This window comes from Lagenorhynchus albirostris, chromosome 5 (genome assembly GCF_949774975.1).
Source record: "Lagenorhynchus albirostris chromosome 5, mLagAlb1.1, whole genome shotgun sequence".
NCBI lineage: Eukaryota > Metazoa > Chordata > Mammalia > Artiodactyla > Delphinidae > Lagenorhynchus > Lagenorhynchus albirostris.
The window spans coordinates 49,868,655-49,887,284 of NC_083099.1; the positions used below are offsets into that span (position 1 = coordinate 49,868,655).

Below are 18,630 nucleotides of genomic sequence, written 5' to 3' on the forward strand. Positions count from 1 at the left end.
ATCATTCTGGTAGTCCATGTTAACATACATGCTAAAAGTGTTCTTGTGATGGGACAGTTCATGTCTCTTTCGGTTTTAAGTGACTATACATGGTACTTTAAGGAAAGACTGCCTTATTAGAAGATGATTCTTAAATAACATAATTCTTTACTAGTCAGTGTTTTCCAGAGGCAGCCTATGGCTCTGTCAAGTAGATACATAAAATTACCCATCACATCCTCTTTCAATAAACTTTTCCCCTTCCACATTTTTCTACAGATAGATACACCACCAGGAATGGAATTACAGTCATGGTATCCAGTTATAAAGCAGGAAGGTGACCATGTTTCTCAGACACATTCATTTCTACACCCCAGGTGAGTGGGTATTGGCTCATTCATTCATTCATTCAACATCTATACATCAGGTACTATTCTAGGCCCTGGGAATTCATTTTATAGTTTCAGGGTTTTTTGCTAATCAATGAAATGAATTATAAATAGTGTTGAATATTTGAATTAACCTTTCCTGTGTGTTTCTATGTTTTTTTTTTCCCCCTAGAAATAGGTCATTTCTTTTTTGCCATAAAGTGAAAAAACTGGAAGTTTTCTTTTTATTTCCTTACTTCCCTTCAACAAGTAAACCAACTCTTCAAGAGTGTGGTGTGCAACTTTGATATTTTATTTTATTTTTATTTATTATTTTTTTTTACATCTTTATTGGAGTGTAATTGCTTTACAATGGTGTGTTAGTTTCTGCTTTATAACAAAGTGAATCAGTTATACATATACATATGTTCCCATATCTCTTCCCTCTTGCGTCTCCCTCCCTCCCACCCTCCCTATCCCACCCCTCCAGGCGGTCACAAAGCACCAAGCTGATCTCCCTGTGCTATGTGGCTGCTTCCCACTAGCTATCTACCTTACGTTTGGTAGTGTATATATGTCCATGCCTCTCTCTCGCTTTGTCTCAGCTCACCCTTCCCTCTCCCCATATCCTCAAGTCCGTTCTCTAGTATGTCTGTGTCTTTATTCCTGTCTTACCCCTAGGTTCTTCATGACATTTTAAAATTTTTCTTAAATTCCATATATATGTGTTAGCATACGGTATTTGTCTTTCTCTTTCTGACTTACTTCACTCTGTATGACAGACTCTAGGTCTATCCACCTCATTACAAGTAGCTCAATTTCGTTTCTTTTTATGGCTGAGTAATATCCCATTGTACATATGTGCCACATCTTCTTTATCCATTCATCCAATGATGGACACTTAGGTTGTTTCCACCTCTGGGCTATTGTAAATAGAGCTGCAATGAACATTTTGGTACATGACTCTTTTTGAATTATGGTTTTCTCAGGGTATATGCCCAGTAGTGGGATTGCTGGGTCATATGGTAGTTCTGTTTGTAGTTTTTTAAGGAACCTCCATACTGTTCTCCATAGTGGCTGTACCAATTCACATTCCCACCAGCAGTGCAAGAGAGTTCCCTTTTCTCCACACCCTCTCCAGCATTTATTGTTTCTAGATTTTTTGATGATGGCCATTCTGACTGGTGTGAGATGATATCTCATTGTAGTTTTGATTTGCATTTCTCTAATGATTAATGATGTTGCGCATTCTTTCATGTGTTTGTTGGCAGTCTGTATATCTTCTTTGGAGAAATGTCTATTTAGGTCTTCTGCCCATTTTTGGTTTGGGTTGTTTCTTTTTTTGTTATTGAGCTCCATGAGCTGCTTGTAAATTTTGGAAATTAATCCTTTGTCAGTTGCTTCATTTGCAAATATTTTCTCCCATTCTGAGGGTTGTCTTTCGGTCTTGTTTATGGTTTCCTTTGCTGTGCAAAAGCTTTGAAGTTTCATTAGGTCCCATTTGTTTATTTTTATTTCCATTTCTCTAGGAGGTGGGTCTAAAAGGATCTTGCTGTGATTTATGTCATAGAGTGTTCTGCCTGTGTTTTCCTCTAAGAGTTTTATAGTTTCTGGCCTTACATTTAGGTCTTTAATCCATTTTGAGCTTATTTTTGTATATGGTGTTAGGGAGTGATCTACTATTACATGTACCTGTCCAGTTTTCCCAGCACCACTTATTGAAGAGGCTGTCCTTCCTCCACTGTACATTCCTGCCTCCTTTGTCAAAGATAAGGTGACCACATGTGCGTGGGTTTATCTCTGGGCTTTCTATCCTGTTCCATTGATCTATATTTCTGTTTTTGTGCCAGTACCATACTGTCTTGATTACTGTAGCTTTGTAGTATAGTCTGAAGTCAGGGAGCCTGATTCCTCCAGCTCCGTTTTTCGTTCTCAAGATTGCTTTGGCTATTCAGAGTCTTTTGTGTTTCCATACAAATTGTGAAATTTTTTGTTCTAGTTCTGTGAAAAATGCCAGTGGTAGTTTGATAGGGATTGCATTGAATCTGTAGATTGCTTTGGGCAGTAGAGTCATTTGCACAGCGTTGATTCTTCCAATCCAAGAACATGGTATATCTCTCCATCTATCTGTATCATCCTTAATTTCTTTCATCAGTGTCTTATAATTTTCTGCATACAGGTCTTTTGTCTCCTTAGGTAGGTTTATTCCTAGGTATTTTATTCTTTTTGTTGCAATGGTAAATGGGAGTGTTTTCTTCATTTCACTTTCAGATTTTTCATCATTAGTGTATAGGAATGCCAGAGATTTCTGTGCATTAATTTTGTATCCTGCTACTTTACCAAATTCATTGATTAGCTCTAGTGGTTTTCTGGTTGCGTCTTTAGGATTCTCTATGTATAGTATCATGTCATCTGCAAACAGTGACAGCTTTTACTTGTTCTTTTCCGATTTGGATTTCTTTTATTTTCCTTTTCTTCTCTGATTGCTGTGGCTAAAACTTCCAAAACTATGTTGAATAAGAGTGGTGAGAGTGGGCAACCTTGTCTTGTTCCTGATCTTAGTGGAAATGCTTTCAGTTTTTCACCATTGAGGATGATGTTGGCTGTGGGTTTGTCATATGTGGCCTTTATTATGTTGAGGAAAGTTCTCTCTATGCCTACTTTCTGGAGGGTTTTTATCATAAATGGGTGTTGAATTTGTTTTTGCAGTACACGGGCCTCTCACTGTTGTGGCCTCTCCCGTTGCGGAGCACAGGCTCCGGATGTGCAGGCTCAGTGGCCATGGCTCATGGGCCCAGCCTCTATGCGGCACGTGGGATCCTCCCGGATCGGGGCACAAACCCGTGTTCCCTGCATCGGCAGGTGGACTCTCAACCACTGTGCCACCAGGGAAGCCCATGGGTGTTGTATTTTGTCGAAAGCTTTCTCTGCTTCTATTGAGATGACCGTATGGTTTTTTCCTTCAATTTGTTAATATGGTGTATCACACTGATTGATTTGTGTGTATTGAAGAATCCTTGCATTCCTGGAATAAACCCCACTTGGTCATGGTGAATGATCCTTTTAATGTGCTGTTGGATTCTGTTTGCTAGTATTTTGTTAAGGATTTTTGCATCTATGTTCATCAGTGATACTGGCCTGTAGTTTTCTTTCTTTGTGACATCCTTGTCTGGTTTTGGTATCAGGGTGATGGTGGCCTCGTAGAATGAGTTTGGGAGTGTTCCTCCCTCTGCTATATTTTGGAAGAGTTTGAGAAGGATAGGTGTTAGCGCTCTCTAAATGTTTGATAGAATTCACCTGTGAAGCCAACTGGTCCTGGGCTTTTGTTTGTTGGAAGATTTTTAATCACATTTTCAATTTGAGTGCTTGTGACTGGTCTGTTCATGTTTTCTATTTCTTCCTGATTCATTCTTGGCAGGTTGTGCCTTTCTAAGAATTTGTCCATTTCTTCCATGTTGTCCATTTTATTGGCATAGAGTTGCTTGTAGTAATCTCTCATGATCTTTGTATTTCTGCAGTGTCAGTTGTTACTTCTCCTTTTTCATTTCTAATTCCATTGATTTGAGTCTTCTCGCTTTTTTTCTTGATGAGTCTGGCTAATGGTTTATCAATTTTGTTTATCTTCTCAAAGAACCAGTTTTTAGTTTTATTGATCTTTGCTATCATTTCCTTCACTTCTTTTTCATTTATTTATGATTTCTTTCCTTCTGCTAACTTTGGGGTGTTTTTGTTCTTCTTTCTCTAGTTGCTTTAGGTGCAAGGTTAGGTTGTTTATTCAAAATGTTTCCTGTTTCTTAAGGTAGGATTGTATTGCTATAAACTTCCATCTTAGAACTGCTTTTGCTGCATCCCATAGGTATTGGGTTGTTGTGTCTCCATTGTCATTAGTTTCTAGGTATTTTTTGATTTCCTCTTTGATTTCTTCAGTGATTGCTTCGTTATTAAGTACTGTATTGTTTAGCCTCCATGTGTTTGTAGTTTTTACAGATCTTTTCCTGTAATTGATATCTAGTCTCATAGCGTTGTGGTCGGAAAAGATACTTGATACAATTTCAATTTTCTTAAATTTACCAAGGCTTGATTTGTGACCCAAGATATGATCTATCCTGGTGAATGTCCCATGAGCACTTGAGAAAAATGTGTATTCTGTTGTTTCTGGATGGAATGTCCTATAAATATCAATTAAGTCCATCTTGTTTAATGTATCATTTAAAGCTTGTGTTTCCTTATTTATTTTCATTTTGTATGATCTGTCCGTTGGTGAAAGTGGGGTGTTAAAGTCCCCTACTATGAATGTGTTACTGTCAATTTCCCCTTTTACGGCTGTTAGTATTTGCCTTATTTATTGAGGTGCTCCTATGTTGGGTGCATAAATATTTACAATTGTTATATCTTCTTGGATCGATCCCTTGATCATTATGTAATGTCCTTCTTTGTCTCTTCTAATAGTCTTTATTTTAAAGTCTATTTTGTCTGATATGAGCATTGCTACTCCAGCTTTCTTTTGGTTTCCATTTGCATGGAATATCTTTTTCCATCCCCTCACTTTCAGTCTGTATGTGTCTCTAGGTCTGAAGTGGGTCTCTTGTAGACAGCATATATATGGGTCTTGTTTTGGTATCCATTCAGCCAGTCTGTGTCTTTTGGTGGGAGCATTTAATCCATTTACATTTAAGGTAATTATCGATATGTATGTTCCCATTCCCATTTTCTTAATTGTTTTGGGTTCGTTATTATAGGTCTTTTCCTTCTCTTGTGTTTCTTGCCTAGAGAAGATCCTTTAGCATTTGTTGTAAAGCTGGTTTGGTGGTGCTGAACTCTCTCAGCTTTTGCTTGTCTGCAAAGGTTTTAATTTCTCCATCAAATCTGAATGAGATCCTTGCTGGGTAGAGTAATCTTGGTTGTAGGTTTTTCTCCTTCATCACTTTAAATATGTCCTGCCAGTCCCTTCTGGCTTGCAGAGTTTCTGTTGAAAGATCAGCTGTTAACCTTATGGGGATTCCCTTGTGTGTTATTTGTTGTTTTTCCCTTGCTGCTTTTAATATGTTTTCTTTGTAATTAATTTTTGACAGTTTGATTAATATGTGTCTTGGCATGTTTCTCCTTGGATTTATCCTGTATGGGACTCTCTGTGCTTCCTGGACTTGATTAACTATTTCCTTTCCCATATTAGGGAAGTTTTCAACTATAATCTCTTCAAATATTTTCTCAGTCCCTTTCTTTTTCTCTTCTTCTTCTGGAACCCCTATAATTCGAATGTTGGTGCGTTTAATGTTGTCTGACAGGTCTCTGAGACTTTCCTCAGTTCTTCTCATTCTTTTTTCTTTATTCCGCTCTGCAGTAGTTATTTCCACTATTTTATCTTCCAGGTCACTTATCCGTTCTTCTGCCTCAGTTATTCTGCTATTGATCCCTTCTAGAGTATTTTTAATTTCATTTATTGTGTTGTTCATCATTGCTTGTTTCATCTTTAGTTCTTCTAGATCCATGTTAAATGTGTCTTGCATTTTCTCTATTCTATTTCCAAGATTTTGGATCATGTTTACTATCATTATTCTGAATTCTTTTTCAGGTAGACTGCCTATTTCCTCTTCATTTGTTAGGTCTGGTGGGTTTTTATCTTGCTCCTTCATCTGCTGTGTGTTTTTCTGTCTTCTCATTTTGCTTATCTTACTGTGTTTGGGTCTCCTTTTTGCAGGCTGAAGGTTCGTAGTTCCTGTTGTTTTTTGTGTCTGTCCCCAGTGGCTAAGGTTGGTTCAGTGGGTTGTGTAGGCTTCCTGGTGGAGGGTACTAGTGCCTGTGTTCTGGTGGATGAGGCTGGATCTTGTGTTTCTGGTGGGCAGGTCCACGTCTGGTGGTGTGTTTTGGGGGGTCTGTGGCCTTATGATTTTAGGCAGCCTCTCTGCTAATGGGTGGGGTTGTGTTCCTGTCTTGCTAGTTGTTTGGCATAGGGTGTCCAGCACTGTAGCTTGCTGGTCGTTGAGTGAAGCTGGGTGTTGGTGTTGAGATGGAGATCTCTGGGAGATTTTCTCCGTTTGATATTATGTGGAGCTGGGAGGTCTCTTGTGGACCAGTGTCTTGAAGTTGGCTCTCCCACCTCAGAGGCACAGCAATGACTGCTGGCCGCAGCACCAAGAGCCTTTCATCCACACGGCTCAGAATAAAAGGGAGAAAAAGTAAAAAGAAAGAGGATAAAAGAAAATAAAATAAAGTAAGGTAAAATAAAATAAAAGTATTAAAATAAAAAAATAATTATTAAGAAAAGAAAAATTTTTTAAAGTAAAAAACAAAAGCAACAACAAAAAAAACGGACGGATAGAACCCTAGGGCAAATGGTGAAAGCAAAGCTATACAGACAAAATTCACACAGAAACATACACACTCACAAAAAGGAAAAGCGGAAAAAATAATAAATCTTGCTCTCAGAGTCCACCTCCTCAATTTGGGATGATTCGTTGTCTATTCAGGTATTCCACAGACACAGGGTACATCAAGTTGATTGTGGAGATTTAATCTGCTGCTCGTGAGGCTGCTGGGAGAGATTTCCATTTCTCTTCTTTGTTCTCACAACTCCTGGGGTTCAGCTTTGGATTTGGCTCTGCCTCTGCGTGTAGGTCACCGGAGGGTGTCTGTTCTTCACTCAGACAGGACGGGGTTAAAGGAGCCGCTGATTCCGGGGCTCCGGCTCCCTGAGGCCGGGGGGAGGGAGGGGCTCGGAGTGTGGGGCGAGCCGCTCGGCAGAGGCCAGCGTGACATTGCAGCAGCCTGAGGTGCGCTGTGCGTTCTCCCGGGGAAGTTGTCCCTGGATCCTGGGACCCTGGCAGTGGCGGGCTGCACAGGCTCCCCGGAAGGGAGGTGTGGATAGTGACCTGTGCTCGCACACAGGCTTCTTGGTGGCGGCAGCAGCAGCCTTAGTGTCTCATGCCTGTCTCTGGGGTCCATGCTTTTAGCCGCGGCTCACGCCCGTCTCTGGAGCTCCTTTAAGCAACGCTCTTAATCCCCTCTCCTCGCGCACCAGGAAACAAAGAGGGAAGAAAAAGTCTCTTGCCTCTTCGGCAGGTCCAGACTTTTCCCCGGACTCCCTCTCGGCTACCCGTGGCACACTAGCCCCCTTTAGGCTGTGTTCACACCGCCAGTCCTCTCCCTGCGATCCGACAGAAGCCCGAGCCTCCGCTCCCAGCCCCCGCCCGCCCTGGCGGGTGAGCAGACAAGCCTCTCGGGCTGGTGAGTGGCGGTCGGCACCGATCCTCTGTGGGGGAACCTCTCCGCTTTGCCCTCCGCACCCCTGTTTGCTGTGCTCTCCTCCGTGTCTCCGAAGCTCCCCGCCTCGCCACCTGCAGTCTCCGCCCGCGAAGGAAGGGGCTGCTAGTGTGTGGAAACCTTTCCTCAACACGGCTCCCTCCCACTGGTGCAGGTCCCGTCCCTATTCTTTTGTCTCTGTTTGTTCTTTTTTCTTTTGCCCTACCCAGGTACATGGGGAGTTTCTTGTCTTTTGGGAGGTCTGAGGCCTTCTGCCAGCGTTCAGTAGGTGTTCTGTAGGAGTTGTTCCACGTGTAGATGTATTTCTGATGTATCTGTGGGGAGGAGGGTGATCTCTGCATCTTACTCTTCCTCCATCTTCCCCTCTCTGTCAACTTTGATATTTTAAAACGAAACTTTTTTGAAAGTTAGAGTATTTCATAGTAGCCACACCCTCAAAATCAATTTTCATATTTTCAATAAAAATGCACCTTAGATTACAGTTTATATTTATAAAACCTAGATTTTTATCTGCTACTGTACATATTTATCTCCCCAAGCACAGTGATAAAGAATCTCAATCTTACTTACATTTATATAGTTCCTTCTATTCCTATTACATTTGAAGTAAGTTTTGGGGCAGTAATAAACCTGTCAGTTTTCTTAGCAGAATACTGAGTTTTCATTCTCAGAATTCATGTGATTGGTAAAGAGGGACTACATAGATGTCCTGTACAAGGAAAATGATATGAGACGAGATTATTTAGAGTTCAGAAGATGAAGTGTTTGGTCAGTTAAATGGTTGCATCTAGAGGTTTTTTTGGCTAGAGGTTAAGCAGATTATATTAATCATGTGGCACTTAAATATGTAGCTCAAATTTTGTTCCATGAGTCTCTCAGATAATCTCCTGAACAATTTTATATGAGCTTTGAGTAAAATTGGTAGTTATCCCTTTGATCTTAGTTTTGCACAATTTATTATTGCTGTTTTATCAAATAAGTAAGAAATGCTAAAGTATTTTCAGAAGATTGCTCTGTGGGGTTTGATCCAAGGAGGACTGCCCAGTAGCTGGGCAGCATTCAGAATGCTGGTTCTCTCCCTGAGAAGGGAGAAGGGCCCTGGGAGCTCTTTGTTGGGGCTGTGATGAGTCAGGCCATAGCCTTGCAGTGTGGGACTGAATCAGTCTCACCACAATAAAGAGCAAGGATTCCTTGCTTTGGAGGGGTGGCAGGCACGGAAATAGTCCTCCAGAGTAGTGTATAGTCTGTTTTCTTTTGGCATAAACCTTACCTACTCAGGGCTGTTGAACTGCTCTGTAAAGTACTTCATGGTTTTAGTTCTCGTGATTTTGAGGGAAGGAGAAGAGACTGATTTTCCATTATCTTTTTAAGTGCTTAGAAGCTACTTTTTGTAAAATAACAAAAATAACCTGATAATTTTACTCTTTCTGCCTCAACTACTTACTTTTTCAAGAATTCCTTTCTATGACCCTTATTTTCTGAGTTGTTCTGTTATCTGTTTTGATTTAAAGAAAATTGTTTAACCATAGAAATTGATGTAATATATTTTGCTTTTTACCTAAATGTAATATGTATCTTCTTTTGCCATTCTTTGTTTTCAGCTACTACTTATACATGTGTGATAAAGTGGTTGCCCCAAATGTGTCACTTACTTCGGCTGTATCCCAGCCTAAAGAGGTCACAAAGACAGAGGCAAGTAGATCTATACCAAGACACTCAGAGAAGCCTCACAGTAGTGGGAAACATCAAAAAATAGTGTCTTATCCAGATGTTTCACTGGAGGAACAGGAGAAAATGGATCTAAAAACAAGTCGAGAATTATATAGCCGCTTAGGTAAGTATTCAGAAATTATCTTTTTAAAATCAAATATCTAATAAACATATTCAGCGTTTTCAAAGAGGATTTCTATTTAAGAGAATTTTCCGGATAATGGAAACTTTTATCTTAAAAAAAAAATACCACCTTTCAAAACTCTTGAGTGACTACATAGACCCTCAGTTGTTCTGCTTATCTAGAATGGTGATATATATAGAGAGGCTAATGAGCTAGAAAATAGACTATATGGCTGCATATTGCAAGTGACTTTTGTCTAATTATTTCTCCTTCTTCCTGCCTTTTCTTTACTGTCAGATTTCTTAAAAGGTCCTTATTTTTCTTTCTAATTTGCTGTGAACTGAGAAACCTTTTAACTAATAATGTGAAAAGTATATGATAATCTATAAAAATATTGAATCAACTTTGTTATACACCTGAAACTAATATAATATGGTAAATCAACTATAATTTTTAAAAAAAGTGTATGTAAGAGTAGTTAGGTATAGGACTCAGAGACACTTAGTCATGGAATAAGCAAGGTTTGAAAACTCATAGCTGTGGGCGCCAGGCAGATGGCATAAATGCAGAATGCCGGCTGGACATTAAAAAAATACTGCATAGTTACGGTGCCTTTCAAAATACTGTGGACCAGACAAGACATGTCTGCTCACATGCTTCCTGTGTTACCCTCTTCATAGATGCAGAGCTTTGCTAACAGCTTAGGCAAGTGCAACAGTTCTTTTCAGCTTTCTCAGAGCAGTCTAAGAGTCCTCTAGTTACCTGTTTTCATAGATAATTGAGATTCTTCAGGAGTTTTTGTACTTTAATTTTGAGATTTTTAAAACTCAGTTTTCCTTGGATTTAAAGATGGCAAACAATAATTAGTAAGGTATTAATACCATTATACCATGTTTGCATTATATTTCCTAAATTATTTAATTCTAGAGACTTTAAAAAAATTGTTGAGATGTAATTCACATTGCTTAAAATTTACCCTTTTAGAGTATACGATTCAGTGGCTTTCAGTAAATTCACAAAGTTGTGCAATGATTACAACTATTCAATTTCAGAACACTTCATCACCCTAAAAAGGAACCCTGTCATCCAGTAGAAGTTACTCTTCCTTCTTCCCTTTCACCAGGCTCTGTCAGCCATAAATCTGTTTTCTGTTTTTATGGATTTGCCTATTCTGGACATTTCATATAAAAGGGATCCTACAGCATATGGCCTTTTGTTGTCTAGCTTCTTCCACCAAGGATATTTTCTCAGTCCATATTATAGCATGTATTAGGACTTCTTCCTTTTTTATGGCTTAATAACATTCTATCATATGGATGGATAATACCCCATTTTATTCATTCATCTGTTGATGGACATTTGGATGTGTCCACTTTTTGGCTATTATGACTAACGCTGTTATGAACGCTTATGCACAAGTTTTAATGTGAACGTACGTTTTCATTTCTCTTGGCTATATATTTTGGAGTGGAATTGCTGGGTCAAATGGTAACTCTATGTTTAATATCTTGAGGGACTGCCGAACTTTTCAAAGCAGCTGCACCATTTTCATTTCCTGCAGCGGCTTCTGAGGACTCCGATTTCTGCACATCTTTGCCAACACTTGTTATTGTTTGTGTTTGTCTTTTGATTATAGCCATCCTAGTGGTTGTGAAATGATATCTCATAGTTTTGATTTGTAATTCTCCAATGACTAATGATACTGAGTATGTTTTCATGTTTTTATTGGACATTGCAAATCTTTGGAGAAGTGCCTGTTGAGATCCTTTGCCTATTTTTAAATTGGGTTGTCTCTTTACAACTGAATTGTAAGAGTTCTTTGTACATTATGGTACTAGAATTTGCCATTCTGTCAGTTGTCTTTTTACTTTCTTGGTAGTATCCTTTGAAACACAAGTTTTAAATTCTGATGAAGTCCAATTTATTGTTTCTTTCGTTGCTTACTTTAGGTGTCATGTCTAAGAAACCATTGCCTAATCCAGTTAAGAGTTTTAGCTCTTACATTTAAGTCCATGATCCATTTTGAGTTAATTTTTATATAAGGTGTGAAGTTCAACCTCATTCTTTGTATATGGATACAGTTGTCCCAACACTGTTGAAAAGAATACTCTTTCCTGATTGAATTGTTTTGGCACCCTTGTTGAAAACCAGTTGCCCGTAAAAGTACGGGTTTGTTTCTGGGCTCAGTCTTTATGCCAGTACTACACACAATTTTGATTTCTGTAGCTTTGTAATAAGCTTTGAAATTGGGGATTGTGAGTCCTCCAACTTTCTTATTCTTTTTCAAGATTGTTTTGGCTATTTTGGTTTTCCTTTATTTCCACATGAATTTTAGAATCAGCTTGTCAGTTTCTGCCACAAAGCCAGTTGAAGTTTTGATAGGGGTTGCATTGAAAAAATAGATCATTTGGGGAAGTATTATCATTTATTGTAGTCCATTTGGGCTGCTGTAACAAAAATGACATAGACTGTGTGGCTTATACCACAAACATTTACTTCTCAACGTTCTAGAGGCTGGGAAATCCAAGATCAAGGCACTAGCAGATTTGGTCTGGCAAGGGCTTGCTTGCTTCCTGGTTCATAGATGGCCATCTTCTCACTGTGTACTCAAATGGCGGGAGAGCTCTCCGGAGTCTCTTTTATAGGGGCATAAATCCCATCAATGGGGGCTCTACCGTTATGACCTAATTACCTCCTGAAAGCCCCATTTCCCAATACCATTGCATTGGGGGGCTAGGATTTCAACATATGAATTTTGGAGGTCACTGACATTCAGATCATGATATCATCTTAACAATATTAAGTCTTCCAATCCATAAACATGGGATGGCTTTCCATTTATTTGGGTCTTTTATTTCTTTCAATAATGTTTTGTAGTTTTCATTTTACAAGTTTTATACTATTTTGTTAAGTTTATCCCTAAGTATCTTATTATTTTTTATTTCATTTGTAAATGAAATTGTTTTCTTAATTTCATTTATGGATTGTTCTAGTGACATTTTAACAGAGTGATATTCATACTCTGTTACTTCATTTTTGCCTTTCAAAGATCCATCAGTCTCGAATAATTCTACAAGCAAAAAGAAACCTGAGCCTACCACTTGCAACTTAGCCAGAGACACAGGCAAGGCAGGAACTGACCGTGATGCTGCAGCTTCATCGCCACTTCTTGTCAAAGATGTTATTTGTGAGGATGATAAGGGAAAAATCATGGAAGAAGTAATGAGAACTTATGTAAAACAACAGGAAAAACTGAACTCAATTTTGCAGAAGAAGCAACAACTTCAGATGGTAAAATTGTTATCTAAATGATAGTCCATTGTGAAAAGATACTTTTGCATATTCTTAAGGAAAGTCAAGATGAGATGCTATAAATGTATTTAAGATTATTCAGTTTTACATTTATAAGAAAGATTAATATACTTTAAAATTCTTAGAGAAGATAGTTTTCAAGATAATTACTTATGTATAGAATTGATATGACAGCTGAATTTTAGATATTTTCTGTCCTGTTTTTTCCTGAATTGAAAATTCTAATGTGATGGAAATAAAGTAAAAATTATATTGTGATTCTTTAAATTACAGGAAGTTGAAATGTTGAGTAGTTCAAAAGCTATGAAGGAACTCACTGAAGAACAGCAGAATTTACAGAAAGAGCTTGAATCTTTGCAGAATGAACATGCTCAAAGAATGGAAGAATTTTATGTTGAACAGAAAGACTTAGAGAAAAAATTAGAGCAGGTAATGAAGCAAAAATGTACCTGTGACTCAAATTTAGAGAAAGATAAAGAGGCTGAATATGCAGCACAGGTAAGAATTACAGTTTGTATAGTGTTGCCCTTTCAATGTGGAAATTGAAGCCATTATTTTAATTTCATTAAAGAAATTACTTTATGTTAAGCTCATTTCATTTAGACTAGATTTCAAAATAGACAGTTCTGTTAAACACAACTTTATATCATCCAAGATGATTTTTTGACCTTGATTACTTTATTACTTTAAACTTATCAGGTTTCTGTAGTTTAGTTGTCCAAATTGCTAATCTCTAGCTATCTGAATATCAGAGGTTATGTTATTTTAATGTAGTATATGGGCTTTCAAATCAACGAATTAACAAACATGAACTGTTGCCCACTGTGTTCACAGCACTTGGGCAAAAATGAATAGTAGCTCACAACTTGGGGAAGATGAACAGATAACTCTTAACCTGAGCCAGCTGTGATGAGAGGTATACTGAAGTGTAGGGCATAATGAAAGTGTGCTACGTGTTCAGTTCTCTTGACCTTTTGTTTCACCCTCATTTTAAGGTCATGTCAAAGTCTGATTAATAGTATTAGGTATTCAAGAGATGCATGCATGAAATAGTTCATTTTTGTAATAAGTAATTTGAAAGTAGGTCTTTGCCATGATGTGAGGAGTAAGTGGAAAAACAACACTGAATGAAAACTGACACAGTCTTCTAAATCACACAGCTGGCAGAACTGAGACAGAGATTGGACCATGCCGAGGCTGATAGGCAAGAACTCCAGGATGAACTCAGACAGGAACGAGAGGCAAGACAGAAGTTAGAGATGATGATAAAAGAGCTAAAGCTGCAAATTTTGAAATCATCGAAGACTGCTAAAGAATAGAAACCTTTAAATAGATTCATCTGTGTGTTCCCAACAGGGTTTATTTTTGTTTGTTTGTTTATTTGCTTTGGTAATTGAATTCTGAACAATTTATCTGCATGAAAATAACTAGGCATTGTATCCATTTGTAGATCAGAGAAAGTGAAGAGATTATATATTAGTATATAAATTTTTACAATTTTCCAAATGAATGAAAATGTATGTTTCTTTGTACTTTTTTTTCAACCAGCTTAGTAACAATACTTTACGGTTTCAACTATTACATAATCTGCCTATATTTCTAATGCAATTTAGCAGTTGCATACTTTTTAAAAGCTGCATTGTGTGATGGAAAATAGTTTTGATCAATTTTGTTATCCATATTTTAGATTCAATTTTAGATACAATGGTGGCTTCATATTTCATATATAGAGCTACTCAAGGGGTTGAATCTCCATTTTTTTCATGAACACAATCTCCTTTCTAAGTTAATATAGTATACTCATTATTATAATCAAAATCTGCTTTTATTTTGTTCATATTGTTGAATTTCCACCAGTTCTCCTCTATTTAATATCTCCTAAGACATTTTGTCAATAGAGGAATTTCATTGTTGAGGTTATAGCACACCCCATGGGGAAGGATAACATGCTTTCTTATACACTGCTGCTAAACACAAGAAGCGGTTATAATTAGATTTTCTGTTTAAATGTGGTTATATTTAGAAAAAAAATTTTGTGCAGCAACTTTAGAAGAGGGAATAAAATGTAATAATTTTTGAACTTTTGTTTATGTTGTTAATAGTGGTGTGAAAATATTAATGTACTTGAGAAAAATTGATGTACATCAGTTCCCATACAATCCATAATCCTCCTGTACAGTTTTTATATGTAGTTGTGGGTCTTCCTGAAACTTATATAATGGATTTGTCTTCCTTTAAATTGTAAAATATTAAACACTTTGAAGGTTATTTTGGACTTTTGTATGTTTAAATGTTAAGTCTTACCAAAATGTGCACGAATGGACCATTTTCAGTTACTATTTAATATCAAAATCAGGAATTTACAGTCAACTGGTAGTGTATGATAGGTTAATATAGGGAAGTTTAGTTATCTGCTACTAAAAGGTTTTTAGATAATTTTTAGAAGACAGGAATTCCATAGTTTGGGGGAGGGGCAACTTCTTCTGCACTTTTCTTTTTTTTTTTGCACAGAAAATCCTGTCATTCTTTAATGGCAAATTTCATATTAGTTAATTCTTGGCTTAAAAGATACTAGGTAAAATTCTTAGTATGCATTTTTTAAAGAAAGTTTCCTGAAGCTACCATTAATTGACATTATTATCCCATGAATTTTATGTTTATGTTCTCGTGTAAGGTACTGTATGAAATTAACTTGAGAGCTAAGTTTATTTTTTAAATATATCAGCTAAGGTTAAGGTTATTTACTATTCCCATCTTAGTTGATAGATACTTGGTATAGAACTTCAAAAATAAGTAGGTTATCATTTAACCAGTTATTTTCATATTTTGTTTAATGGTACTTATATATCCTAAAAGAATTTTTGTACTTCCCAATACTAGAGTATGGTCTAAATGTGTATTTTCTATTTTCCATTTAACTTCGACTGTATTAAACCTGCAATTAATTTGTTGATTCTTGTTCCTCCTTAAGGAGGAACACATGTTAAAATGACATATAGGAACAAATATTAAAAGTGACATATCCTCCTAATACCGTTTCTTTATCTGGAGAAAGAAAAATCACAAATACATTTTATGATACCGTTTCATTTTAGTTGTGTGTTAGTTGTGTCACAGCTAAGCTTTTTGGGACATATAATTCAGGCCCCTATAATTTCATTTATTTTTCTAATTCACTCAAAATCTACTTATGTTACTTAGTTAAATGGTAAGCTTACTTAAGTTTCAACTCAAAACTTGTAAAACAAATTGCTTAATCTTTGAAATATGTTATTTAAAAATTCTAAGCAATGCTTAATCACCTTTAAATTATCATAAACTCTTAATGTAGAGTTGAGTAAAGAACTATTTTTTCTAGTTCTTCACATAAGGGAAACTTGCCACATGAAATTGTAGTCTTCATTTTCCAGAAGATACACTGATGTGCCATCAGTTTCTGTCTAACTTCTTTGAAAATGTTTTTTTTAGTCAATTGTAAATAGTATGCCTATTATAGTTAAAAGTAATTTCAAGTTAAACTGTACAACGTAGCTTGAAAATATAGAGACTTTGTAATACTCTACAAGTGGCCTCTGCTAAAATATCCATATAATTATTCTATTTTTGCATGCTCATTTTGTGTGTTGGTTGCTAGCTTAAAGTTTGTTTCAGTGTTAGTTTTTGTGTGCCAATTCATCAGGCAAGCGGATTTTCCCTCAGACGTCATAATATTTTTCTTTTTAGGAAAAATATAAAAATATTTACTTTAAAAAGCTGCATTAAAGGAACAGCCTATCAAAAGTGCTAGAGCATCTTTAAAAGGAAGAAAAGATAGAATGTTAGTTTACTGGGTGATGAGTAATGTTTAATTTGGGTGATGATAGTTTCTATACTCTAAACTTTATGAGAAAAAGGTACCAAATCTATAGTAAATGTAAAACCTGCTGTCATTGAGGAAGCTCTAAACAACCCTTATTTCACAAATGCAACTTTTAACACTAGGAAAGGCTTTGACCAACAATGTAAGTTTGGCTTGTGCTTTAGTTTTGTAAAGCATATTCTTTTGCTTGAATTTCTGTGTCCAGGAGAGTCGGGATGTTTTATGGTTCTTGAACTAATTTTATAACATATTCAATATATTACCAGTTGAGCTATAAAATCATTTGTACATATTGAATTGAAAACCAGTTACTAAAGTAGGTGTAATAGACTGAGTACAATGATACTTGCAGGTTATCCATATATTTTAGAAGACATGACAGAACAACCATTTTATTTGCACATCTATGGCTTCTGTTTGAAGGAAAGTAAAATGATAAAGAAACTTGAGTAATATGAAACATGCTCAAGGTTATTTCCCTAAATGTAATACGAAAGCTGGTGCTGAAGGTTTTTGATCAGTTTCTAAAATTTTCTTCTCAATGACTTATTTTTGATTGCTTAGGGAAGAATCCTCATTTTTATTTGCTCTTACACATTTAATCTGCACGACAGGATATTAAAAATTAATGGAATGAAAAGTTGTGCTCATACTGTACATCTGTTTCTGTGCTTGAAACTACTTGTTAGTTTTTATTGAGCTGCCAGCAATAAGGGACACATTACTGCTGTATTATACATTGTGGGGTTGAATAACTTAAACAGCTTAAAATTTTTTTCTAGTGTAAGACACTTAAGAATTTCCATTATTGGAAGAAATTTGTATGGGTATTCAATATTGCGTCTTGTTTAAAAGGACAGTCTTTTTTTTTATTTTGTAAAATCTTTCCATTTTAATTGGCTTCTAAACTATAATACATAATGCAATTTTGAGCCTGTTTTTTAGTGATAGAATTAAATGTCTTATATAGTGCTACTGTGTTTGAATTAAAGTGAACAAATGTAAAAACCGAAATTTTAAAAATTAAGCCCAGAAAACAAAATAGTGTATTAAGTTAGTTGAATGTAAGAGAAATTCGTAAGATTTTTTTTTCTTCAATATAAATACCTCACTTGAAAATAAAGCACAGCATACTTAAAGTAGTTCTAGTAAAAAAAAAAAAAAATCCTACTAAAAGAATTGCTAAATCTTGAATAACTCTTGGGGAATTATAGTTTGGGAGAAATAAAATATACTTGCTTTTAACCACCCTGTTAGAAGTATTTATTTGTCCTGATAATTTTAAGCCAACACAGTAGTCTTAAAGTATTTCTGAAGTTCTAATCTGTGAAGGCAGTAAATGAAAGATCTGTTGTGCAACTGTTGAAACAAATTGTTGACTACATTGACCATAATTCAATTTAAAATCTTGCCAATGATGTACAGTTTTATGGTTAAAATTGCTGTGGTTGGTTGTATTACATGACACACAAAACTGTCCTCTACCTCACGTGAAATAAATATTTTATATGGTTTTACTATAAAACAAGACTCATCTATCTGGTCACTTAGTTTACAAATTTTGAATTATATTTATTGAAACATGACATACTGTGCTCTTAGCTTATACCTCAACTGTATTTTGTGCTGTTCTCCATTTTCATGCCTTGTAAATAACTTGTATAAGATTGTGGATTAAATTCCAAATAAAAACTTTTAATGCCAATGAAATTGATTCAAGCTTTCTTGGTATCCTGTGTGAGTTCAATGTTGTTTCTTAAAATTGACATTTTCTCCTTTTGTTTCTTTAAAGTCTATTCATTACATAGCAAATAACTAACTTGAGAAACTTTTTTTTTAAAATTGTAAAATGTGAAATTTTATGTAATATGTGATGAACATAGCATTTTGTGATTATTCTCTTTCAAGATACTTGGACTCTTGCTTTAACATCTTTTCCTCACCTCCATTTCTGGTATTAGTTGTCAATTACTGCATAACAAACTATTCTAAAATCTAGCAGCTTAAAACAACATATC

At 36.2% G+C, this 18,630-nt stretch overlaps 1 protein-coding gene across 4 annotated transcripts in view; it reads left to right on the plus strand.

Annotated features, from left to right (window-relative positions):
* The window catches only part of SKIL (SKI like proto-oncogene), a 33,303-nt gene extending 14,981 nt beyond the window's left edge, over positions 1 to 18,322 (plus strand). For 3 of the 4 annotated variants that reach the window (XM_060149994.1, XM_060149993.1, XM_060149995.1), the window contains 5 exons: positions 263 to 356; positions 9,209 to 9,441; positions 12,491 to 12,732; positions 13,027 to 13,251; positions 13,914 to 18,322. In XM_060149994.1, the coding sequence (XP_060005977.1) occupies positions 263 to 356; positions 9,209 to 9,441; positions 12,491 to 12,732; positions 13,027 to 13,251; positions 13,914 to 14,072 (953 nt within the window). In that variant the 3' untranslated portion in view covers positions 14,073 to 18,322. The remainder of the gene's footprint in view (positions 1 to 262; positions 357 to 9,208; positions 9,442 to 12,490; positions 12,733 to 13,026; positions 13,252 to 13,913) is intronic. The other variant, XM_060149996.1, reaches the window with a different exon arrangement.
* The last annotated feature ends 308 nt before the right edge of the window (positions 18,323 to 18,630 follow it).